The following is an 11,547-nucleotide window of genomic DNA, read 5'->3' on the forward strand; positions in this document are numbered from 1 at the left end:
ATTCAATATTAGAGTAATTTTATCGTTTGTGTTTGTTTAAATATATTTGGCCTTTGTTTATGTGATTGAATGATTTACTCAAATAAAAAAGTTGATGAATTATCATCTAATGATTTGTATGATGTTTTATTTATGTTAAAGGTCACTTTGAATGATTTTAACTAATGATAATGTAGAAAAACTAAGATTTTAAATTCGGGACGGTCCACATTAATTTCGGGACGGCTTAGATTGTATTTCGGGACGGTTCCGGGAGGATGGGGAAAAAAGTTAGTTGGGAGCCCTTAAAGGTGGGGTAGGTAAGTTTGAGAAACCGGCTCGAGATACACTTGTTATATTCCATGGAATGCTCTTAACATCCCGATAGCAATGAATATCTGAAGTGCTTTGACAAAAAATCCATAAAAAAACATAATCTGTGGAGGCCGTGGCGCTGTAAAAAGCACGACCAATCATCTGAGCCGGCTAAAGTAACTGGATGGCCTACCTGCCTGTCAGCCTTCCATCTGTGCACAAACTTATCTCGTGCCCTCATTGGTCATGTGCGCGTTCGTGTGTGTTGGAGGAGGGGCTCTGTAAGGAAGTGGCAGATTTCTTCTGGTGGTGTATTTTCAAATTCTAGCGCACTCGAGCTAGTTTCTCCAAAATCACCTACCCCACCTTTAATTTCTACTCGTTTTGTTTTTAATGCTGCTGCAACCGTGGATGTATAATAAGAATTGGATACAGCGTGGGAGGCGGGGCCTCGTTCATTCCTATGAGAGTTGCTCATTGGCGCATTATGATAAAATGGCCCAACTTTTGAGAGAGCAAAACGTCACGAAAGTATTCATATAATCCGTTCTTATTGTGCATCCATGGGTAAAGGTAAAACTCGAAAAAGTAGTACTGAACACGTCAAATGAACGTGCCGGGCGGCGCGGTCCCGTGGGTTAGATCTGCGTTCATAATGTCGATGAAAATAACTCTCAGAATAACTTTATTTGCACATTTTACAACTTGAGGACCGAATGTTTTTAATAAGGGCTATACAAACGTTCATACTGGGCAGCTTATTTAGTTTAAAAAAAGATTATCCAACGATTTACAGACGTCTCTTTCCCAATGTTAGTCAATGGGGAAAAGTCTTTCCGGGTCCAGCGACTGATACGGAAGTGTAGTACCGCCGTTTGGCCACAACAAATATTTTCCTCAGTCTTCATGGGGGCTTTGCTGCAATGCAAACATTTCCCAAATTGGGATCAATAAAGTATCTCTTAGTTTAGATGATTTAGCCTTTACCTCCTCTTACTCTTCTCCTAACAAGCACAGGTAAAAGCCCTTGGGAGAGCAGCTTCTCCCGGTATAATAAGGCCAGATTTGACCCAATAGTTGAATCTTCTTGTCCTTAAACGGAGTCAAAAACAATATTTTCTTCACATCAAAACAGGACGTATATTTCAGGCACAGTCTCAACGAGCAGGAGGGACTTCTTGGAGTCGATCTAATGAACCAATTCATCTCTGCTAGGGACAGGATTTGCAGTATCTTGTCGTATAATGACGATTTAAATATTCAGAAGTGAGCTAGAGAACCTCAAAGTTGAAGATGTGTCACGTACGGTGTTTCAACATTGTCAATTCTCTCTCCATAACCTCCAATAAATCTTTAGTGCCTGACATCATTTACTCTATGTTCCATTTCTTTGGATGAAGAAATACAAATATGGCCTGCCCTTTTTTTCAGGAAAGGATAAGGATGGAAATATTGAATATGTTCATTCCCAATGACTCAAACCAGAGTCTCCGATAAATGAGGGTGTCCAAAAGTATATGGCTTTTTGGATAGCCACGCTTTAGCTTTAATTTGAATTGAAAATGATCTTGTATAACATTATGTTGACTTAAGGTTATGTTAAGCTCATCCCTTAAACTTCAGGCCTATTATGACAGACGACATGTACAGTTGTAGTGTTTTGTAGAACAATGGTGCCGTAAAAAGACGGATGTATGTCAAGGAGAAAGACATACATTTGTGAGACAGCGACCCTTTAGCGGCTGGATTTCCAGTGAAATAATCGACCACGAGAGGAGGTGGAGTTGCAAACCATGGTGACTTTTATTTATCAAACACCACAAGAGAACAAGTAGCCAGCATGTAGGTGTTCACCTCTTCCTGACATTAATCTTTTATTTCAATTTGATCTTTTGAAGGTCCTGGGACTAAAGCGAAGAAACAAAGCGGTTCACGAGCCGAGAATGCCTCTGAAGTATGTCAAGATGAATCGCTGACTTGCGAGGAACTTGTAGACAAATACCTGTGTCCATCGAGAATAAGTAAGAATTCCTCAACATGGTCTGCATGCGATTATATATTTTGCCTCTTTTCTCTTATTTTGTTTCACATTTTCATTGTCTCTCTTTCACAGGGACGCTGTTGCCGGAACTCTTGTTTAAGGCACTGGTGGGTTTCCTCAAATCTATTGTAATAAGTCTTGCTAGATTTACAAATGTGTTTTTTTCTAAAGATATAAATCAATCTAGTAGCCAAGTCTTCAGTCTTTTGTAACGTACTGCTCCAACACAATACAGTTTACTCAAAACATCTTCATTAAACAAGCAACCTGTAATTATGACCATCTTTTCCTCTTTTTTTCCAGTTTCTTAAAAAGAATGTCCCGCACATGCTCATTTCCAACCTGCCGGATTATCGCGAGTCCAGCTACACTTTAAACGACATCGTCCAGCAACTTATTCCATATATAGTTGACTGCTCTGAAAGATTAATCTATGCCTTTCCTCAGTTGCGTTTGGTACGTACACCAAATCTGTCGGTTTGGTTTATTAATCTCGTGTTTCTGCCGAATTGTATTGGTTTTTTATTTTACCAAGATCTTATATACACCATTACCAAGATCTTATATACACCATTACCAAGATCTTATATACACCATTACCAAGATCTTATATACACCATTACCAAGATCTTATATACACCATTACCAAGATCTCATATACACCATTACCAAGATCTTATATACACCATTACCAAGATCTTATATACACCATTACCAAGATCTTATATACACCATTACCAAGATCTTATATACACCATTACCAAGATCTTATATACACCATTACCAAGATCTTATATACACTATTACCAAGATCTTATATACACCATAACCAAGATCATATATACACTATTACCAAGATCTTATATACACTATTACCAAGATCTTATATACACCATTACCAAGATCTTATATACACTATTACCAAGATCTTATATACACCATTACCAAGATCTTATATACACCATTACCAAGATCTTATATACACTATTACCAAGATCTTATATACACTATTACCAAGATCTTATATACACTATTACCAAGATCTTAGATACACTATTACCAAGATCTCATATATACACTATTACCAAGATCTTATATACACTATTACCAAGATCTTATATACACCATAACCAAGATCATATATACACTATTACCAAGATCTCATATACACCATTACCAAGATCTTATATACACCATAACCAAGATCTTATATACACCATTACCAAGATCTCATATACACCATTACCAAGATCTTATATACACCATAACCAAGATCTTATATACACCATAACCAAGATCTTATATACACTATTACCAAGATCTTATATACACCATAACCAAGATCATATATACACTATTACCAAGATCTCATATACACCATTACCAAGATCTTATATACACCATAACCAAGATCTTATATACACCATTACCAAGATCTCATATACACCATTACCAAGATCTTATATACACCATAACCAAGATCTTATATACACCATTACCAAGATCTCATATACACCATTACCAAGATCTTATATACACCATTACCAAGATCTTATATACACCATAACCAAGATCTTATATACACCATTACCAAGATCTTATATACACTATTACCAAGATCTTATATACACCATTACCAAGATCTTATATACACTATTACCAAGATCTTATATACACCATTACCAAGATCTTATATACACTATTACCAAGATCTTATATACACTATTACCAAGATCTTATATACACCATTACCAAGATCTTATATACACTATTATCAAGATCTTATATACACCATTACCAAGATCTTATATACACCATTACCAAGATCATATATACACCATTACCAAGATCTTATATACACCATTACCAAGATCTTATATACACTATTACCAAGATCTTATATACACCATAACCAAGATCATATATACACCATTACCAAGATCTTATATACACTATTACCAAGATCTTATATACACCATAACCAAGATCATATATACACTATTACCTGTTTCAGACTGTTTTTATGCATATTGAAAGACTTTAAATGCTAGCAGTAAAGCCACAAGCAGTTGTTTTTCTCGTTTTTTTTCTCAGGCATTCATCTGTGTGCCATCATGTAAGCATGTGCCGAAGCTAGTGGAAGCCTGTCAGAAGAAAGAGTTAAAGTTACATGGTTGTGAGCTTACTTGCGACGGCATGGAGCCCCCATTTGTAATGAGACCGGTAAGCATTGAGACAACCAGGGCTGATTATCATCCTAGTCTCCCAGTAGTCGTCCGTTCAAAGAAACACAGAAAATATTGTTTTACCTAATTATCAGCAGGCATCTTAACACTGTCTACTCTAATGTCTCTGTTATAGCTTGGGTTTTATAACTGGCTGATGAAGTTCATCGGTGAGGTAAGTAACACACACACACACACACACACACACACACACACACACACACACACACACACACACATATATACCTGCATTCAGATCATATTAAGACATTGGCTCTTTCCTTGTTAACTTTGCGGTTTGCTTGTTCACTTCCTGTTCTTGATGCAGAGCACGGTTCGTGATGGAGAGAATATAGTCCTCATCAACAACATTTCACGGACAGATTCCCTGAAGTTGAGAGAAACTTTGAAAGAAGTTGGTATTCATTCTGTCAGGAACTTCCTCCCTCTCCTCGAAAAGGTATGAACCAACACATGCAAGGATGTGGCTTTTGGAAAAGGACGTCCTTTTTGTCTTACCTGTAGGTGTGTGTGTGTGTGTTCCAGGTATTTATAGAATTCGATATCAAAGCTGATGTTGATCGACTCGGAGCTTGGTACAGTCAGAACGGAGAGCCCTGCCACGAAATCCACAGACTAAAAAAGTTTTTCCCAAAAATGCTTCCACACAGTGGTAAGTCTCAAAGGGCCTGCTTTTTTAGGGGTTTTCCCTTTCCTGTAGTGTGTTTATATTGTTTTTTAATGCATGTAAATGGTCTGCAAAGGCTAAAATCCCTGTGTTACCTCCAGAGGGAGTTTCTCTCTCACACACACCCCCCACATTTCTGTATCGGTGATATGGCAATGGTGAAAATACAAAAAACATGTAGACACTTCTTTACTTTTTTTCATTTTTGCTGTACGACAAAGACTAATAAACGAAAGTGCCAGGAATATGGGGTTAGATTTGTGTATTATAATTTGTGGGTAGATGTAAATTATTTTGAATGGTATTGTCCCTGTATTGCTCTTTACCGGCACCTAACCCTACACTTATTGCCGGATGGATGTCGAAATGAACACATTTTATGGATTATTCTTACTTTTTACTCCACTTCATTGATGTATCACCTTTAGTTAATTCCTCATTTGTTTTGCTTGTACCATCTTATACAAATACGCAGTCACAATCTCTGAGAAACTTATATCATGCCTTGAAACAATATAATGCATTGGTGTATATTAAACTAGCCAATAGTATAAAAAGGACAATAAAACCTTCAACAATATTAACCGTAAACATTTACATTAGTGTAATGACACAATAAATTATGAAGAGTTATATATTCGATATAGGCTGTACACAAACTAACTGTATCACTATGACATGATGATGATAAAGAATGTACATAACGTACCGCTGTCTATTATAGTAATTGAGTGAGTTTGCAAATCTTTTGAATGCATTTGTGGAAGGTGTTTTACATTTACAATTTACACACATATTATTGACATCAACTTTAACCCCATACAGGAAACACACCGCAAGAAGAACCTGGAAGTTTTTTTCTCACTCTGAAGAGTCACCCCTTCATGTTTCCTACCACGACTCCTACCTTTGTCATTCCTGGTAAGAGACCTTGTTACAATATCATTTCCACAAGTTGATTATCATGACTTCATTCAATGTGATGATCTGATACTACCATGTTTACGTATTCAGTAGAGTAACAGATTGTTTACTTTTAACCCCAAGATTACCTGACAGTCAGAGGAGAGGACGACATTGAGGTAAGCACATTTAAGTTCAGCTTTCCTATTTTATATTATATACATAGTTTAGGAGGACCTTTTTATAATATTGATCCAGTAGCATATGAGCTATTAGGTGTGCCTAATGTAAAAGCCTATACATTTCCATTTGTCTTTACTACTACTATATCATTATTACGTTGTAACAGGACTAGGGGTGCATACCGGTTCCCGGTATTACCGAAATACCGGTTACTGGCGGCTTCGGTATACCGTACAGAAATCGGATCCAGTTTTCGGTACTTTCAATTTTTTTCAATTTGATTTTTTACCTATATAAAGTGAGGCGTAATATCCTTAAACTCACGCCCAAACCGCCAGCCAATCAGATTGCACGTCTTGCAACGGCTTTGGTGATTGGCTTGATTGCCAAGCAACGCCCTTCACCTTCCTCCCGAACGTCTGAGCCGTTCGGTTAGCTTTCGTTTTTTCATTAGCTCGATTTCGGCACGAACATCTAAAGTGTAGCTGCATATGACTGCCAGTCTGAATGGTGGGGTCAGTAACCACTGCAATACGTTTATTTCTGGGAAAGGCGGCAACACATCCAACCTCTCAAAACATTTGCTACTGTCACATAAAATTAGAGTACAGGAATGTACGGTCTTGTTGTCAAATGTGTTTTTCATTGTTTGTTCAGTATTAAAAGGTCGAAGTCCCACAATTAATTGTAATATTAATTTGACATGTTAACTATATCATAAAGCGCTTACATTTTTCCGTTATGCAACATGAAAGTATCACGATATGTATCGGTCGAGTATCGTTTAGTGGTATCGTAAAAAAGCCAACGATATGCAGGACAAATAGGGCAATAATTGTGAGGATCAGTTATTCCATATTCACTTATGTTGATATTGTACAGGAGACTGTTCCAATATGTTGCTAACGTTACAGTAAAACTACTATTGTATACTTTGATCACTTTCTTAGTTGTTTTGCTAACATTAATAATTACCTTAAATAATCTCTGCCTAGCATCTTAGTCACTGAACACACAAATAGTACTCTGCCTACATGTAGCATCATGCTAACAATTTATTTAGCTCTTTATTTCCACAACAAAAGCTTTCTTCCTCTGCTGTCCTGCTCGGTCATTTCTCTCTCAAATGTTCCCGTAAAGACATGCATAAAACAAAACGTATGTTAGCAGTTCTAGGGTTCATGCTGAAGACGGAGAGATATACATAGCACAACTGAGCCAAGAACAAACGTCAGGAAAACCTATAATGTTCCAGGTGTTGTTAATTTCTTATCCAATCAGAGCAGACTATGCTGCAGAATCAGCATGAGGCGGAATACAGCATGTTAACATTTTCTCGTACTGTATTGACTCGAATGTAAGACGACCCCTCTTTTTCAAGACTACATTTTGGAAAAATACCTTTTCCACGGCCCCTTTGCGGACCGCAGAATGCTTTTCTCTGACTGTTTACATTTTTGAGCTCGCCGTCTTCTAACTTTATACTCTTTAACATCACATTTCTTTGCTGTTCGACAGTTGTTTGATGACTTCGTTGATCACCATTATCTTAAAGGGGACCTGTCATGCAAAATGCACTTTTTGATGTTTTTTATACATAAAGATGTGTCCCCGGTGTGTCGGGGAACTCACGCAGCGTCGGAAAATAAAACCCTCTCTTTTCCTCCATACCCAAATCTCTAAAAACGGGGCTACAAAAGAGCTGATCGAGATTTGCGTCCGATATGACGTAATATTGGAAATGTAGGCTGGCTTTACACACACGACCCAATCAGAAACGTTGCTATCAGAAACAATGCCCGACTGTTTTGGACGTAATATGGTGTTTACATTAGCATGCTAACACTCAGAGAGCTGGAGAGCATGTGTGTGAAGAAGCAGGAAGTAAAAAGGAACTCACCTTGTGGTATAAACCGGCAAGAGAGAAAGCCTTTGAGCTCCAAACTGTTTCAGAGAGAATCCTTGATAATCCATGATATGGCGTTTCATCACGGCAGCATTTAGTTTAGACAGTAGCTGCCGGGTCCCCGCATGAGCTCAGACCCCCCCTTTTTTTTGTTATCAATTTTTTTCTAAATACACAGAAAGTGAAATAGAAGGATATGAGGCATGGCTAGAATGGGTGATCTGTTTGGTATTTTGAGCAAAACACTTCATAGACATGTTTTTTATATATCTGAGACCTATGCTATTGCCTAAAAATAGCATGATAGGTGACCTTTAAAATTGGCATTGTAACTTCTCATCTCTTGTTCAGTAACTTTTGATCCACTTTGTTAAGTTGGTCTCTGTCTCTCTCCATCTTTTTCTCTCCTGTTGCTGCTAACGTACTTTAAGACGGTGTCTCGTTTGGCACGATCTGTTGTTGTGACTACATCGAAAAGTCTAGACCCTAAATATAAGACAACCCCCTCTTTAGTCAGATTTTTTTATAGGAAAAACAACCTCTTATATTCTGCTCAATACGATAGTATCAAGAAAGCATAAATAAACCTAAAAAGTTCCAGACGGTTTTCCTTACATTCTGGTGAGTCACGTTGTGTGTTTCTGCTCGTCATATGAATCCACCATGTGTTTTGTACCTTGTGTTTCTCCAGAAGGCCAGTGGTAGTGGCTCCATGTTTCCCACCATCATGTTGACGGGTCTACCAGACGGATTCTACAAATACGAGGAGATGGCAACGTTGTTCCTGAGCTATTTCCCCGAACAGGACCTGGACTCCCTCTACTACAACGTGCTGATCTTACCACTGCAGAAGAGGGTAAGGGGAAGACCAAAAGTCTAATCTGTATAAACTTTATTTATTAGTTTATTTGGCTATTGCACATTACTGAACACTTAAAACATGAAATGTGCCAAGTGTAAATATGCCGGATTTAACTTTGAGCTACTTTCCATCCGCAGTCCCTCACATAAAACATTAAGACAATTACGAACCATAGCAGTACAAACACAAAATGCAAGAGTAGAATACCGAAGTATTTATGACATGGCAATACAATATAGCAGCACACGATCGCACGTCTGTTGGTTTCTCAACCATTGTTTGAGTTAAACTAGAAACAATGCAACGAAAGGTTCTATGATTGGTGGAGAAAATGGTGTAAAAAGTACCTGGATGAATAGGAGTAGAAACACTATGGTTTAAAATACTCCATTGAACTGAAAACATGACTTACGGAACGGAGCATTCGTCATCTTGCTGCTAGATAGTTTCTGTCTGGAGAATTGGCGCCACCTACCGCTTATCTTAATGAAACAAAACCTAGTAAAAGAAAAACATCACATTTCTCCTGTGCAGATTACCTCTCGATTCGATTTAAATTGAGATCTGTTGTTCTCTTCACCTCTAGGCCTTTGTGTTATTCGCTGACTGGACGATGTGCTGCAAATTTGCTCAAAGTCACATCTCAAAACCAGTCATGTTCGGATGCCACACAATCAACATTCACTTCGTCTTGGAACCAATACTTCCTGCATCCAGTGAGGTACGGACTCTTGGGGAAAAACACACTGCGACACTTGTCATCATCAGGATGGGATAACAATCTGACTTGTTGTTTTTTTTGTTGCAGGAAATGATGTACACGACTATGATGAAGTTAAGCGGCGGTGTAAGTCTTTAACAACACTCATGTCAATCTTTTGTCGAGTGTTTCTTCTCCTGCTCATTAACACCACCTTTTTCTGCTTCTTCAGAGAGTTCCAGAGCCAGAGTTTCTGCAGGAGCGCTTGTTGCGTGTGCAGTTTGTCGATTGTCAACGAGTCGTCATCACCGCGGTTTTGGATCTCGTTGTCTCCGCTGCGCCATATGTCAACTTCCTGACGCTGGCCAACAGGGTACAGGAACATCTGCACTTTTCACATTTCATTGTTGCAAACACTGCCATGTGTCGTCAGACCTTAAGTCGTCTTTACAAGTATTCAATTTAGCTCCCTTAGAATCTATTAAAAATGCATTAGATCTCTCCGTTTTTTGTGTGGATCAGTCTTTCAATTAAAGAAATATATTCTGTGATCAATCATGATTTATCACAGGTTTAAAATACTAGAATGAACTTGTATTTTAGGGGGAGATTAAACAAATACACATGCCGTGCTGTAATAAAGAAATGCATGAAATCAGAGGGTTTTTAACTCTTAATTTCTGAATTACTGTTATGAAGTCCAGCAAGTTTCCGACACTTAGCTCAAGATAAGATACACTTTATTAATCCTAAAATGTGTACGTGACAGCAGCATGTTAAAAGAAAGGCATTGCACTTAGTTTGAAAAAGTAATCAAACGTAAAATATGAACGTCTCAAAAAATAGAAACGGAACTAAAAAGTAAAATATATATATATATATATATATATATATATATATATATATTAGGGATGGGAATTTGAAAGCAAATGTATATTCGAATATTCGACCCCCCAAAAAATGGTTAACCAAAATGTACATATCCTATAAAAAATAAAAAACAATAAAAATGGGTAAAAAATTTACAAACATTTTTTTTCAATAACTTTTGGAAATAAATAAATACATGTTCAAATAAGTATAGGAACCAAGTCGAATTTGTCAAATGTATTGAACTGGTGATCACAGTTTGACAGCTATAGGCCTACAGCTTTCATGTGCAGAGGCGATTCACAATCAGGCCAGCTGTAGAGAAGACCCTCTCAGCTGGAACGGAGGTTGCGGGTATAGCAAGGTATAGCATGTATATCAGTGGTTGCATTAGACTTTTTCATTGTCCGTCATTTTGACGGACAGGATCGTAACATTTCCGTCATAATCCATTATTACCCGTCATTTTATTTTTCATGTTTTAATGATGAGATGAGACATATTTAATATGTATGTTTGGGTACTGAGCAGCAAATGCTCATTCATTCATTTTTTTTTAATGATTCATACAGAACTTTTAAGGGCATGGAGAAAAAAGATGAACAGAGTGGTCACTTTTCATGTCAACACGAACTTGAATGATTTATTTGTTCCTGCACTGACAGACAGCAGAGGGGGGCAGAGGCCGCTAAAAACACCACGACCATTGTGCCTAAACAGGCAAATATGAACAATGCCATCGTTTTAAATGAGACAATTACAATCAGAATATGAACAAAACATTTACAAGAACAACTCAATTGACCTGCTGTAGCCTGAATGCTGATTTCTGCATCGCCGTGCACCCTCGGACGAATCCGTTACTCATCTTAGCT

At 37.7% G+C, this 11,547-nt stretch overlaps 1 protein-coding gene across 1 annotated transcript in view; it reads left to right on the top strand.

Moving 5' to 3' along the window:
* Positions 1 to 10,283, top strand: part of LOC117561620 — a 28,051-nt gene extending 17,768 nt beyond the window's left edge. Inside the window, exons 12-24 of the mRNA XM_034239149.1 lie at positions 2,193 to 2,315; positions 2,408 to 2,442; positions 2,639 to 2,791; positions 4,430 to 4,558; positions 4,697 to 4,735; positions 4,889 to 5,020; positions 5,107 to 5,233; positions 6,074 to 6,169; positions 6,296 to 6,330; positions 8,932 to 9,096; positions 9,689 to 9,823; positions 9,911 to 9,949; positions 10,035 to 10,283. Coding sequence (XP_034095040.1) covers positions 2,193 to 2,315; positions 2,408 to 2,442; positions 2,639 to 2,791; positions 4,430 to 4,558; positions 4,697 to 4,735; positions 4,889 to 5,020; positions 5,107 to 5,233; positions 6,074 to 6,169; positions 6,296 to 6,330; positions 8,932 to 9,096; positions 9,689 to 9,823; positions 9,911 to 9,949; positions 10,035 to 10,268 — 1,442 coding nt within the window. The 3' untranslated portion in view covers positions 10,269 to 10,283. The remainder of the gene's footprint in view (positions 1 to 2,192; positions 2,316 to 2,407; positions 2,443 to 2,638; positions 2,792 to 4,429; positions 4,559 to 4,696; positions 4,736 to 4,888; positions 5,021 to 5,106; positions 5,234 to 6,073; positions 6,170 to 6,295; positions 6,331 to 8,931; positions 9,097 to 9,688; positions 9,824 to 9,910; positions 9,950 to 10,034) is intronic.
* The last annotated feature ends 1,264 nt before the right edge of the window (positions 10,284 to 11,547 follow it).

This window comes from Gymnodraco acuticeps, unplaced genomic scaffold, assembly GCF_902827175.1.
Source record: "Gymnodraco acuticeps unplaced genomic scaffold, fGymAcu1.1, whole genome shotgun sequence".
Classification (NCBI taxonomy): domain Eukaryota; kingdom Metazoa; phylum Chordata; class Actinopteri; order Perciformes; family Bathydraconidae; genus Gymnodraco; species Gymnodraco acuticeps.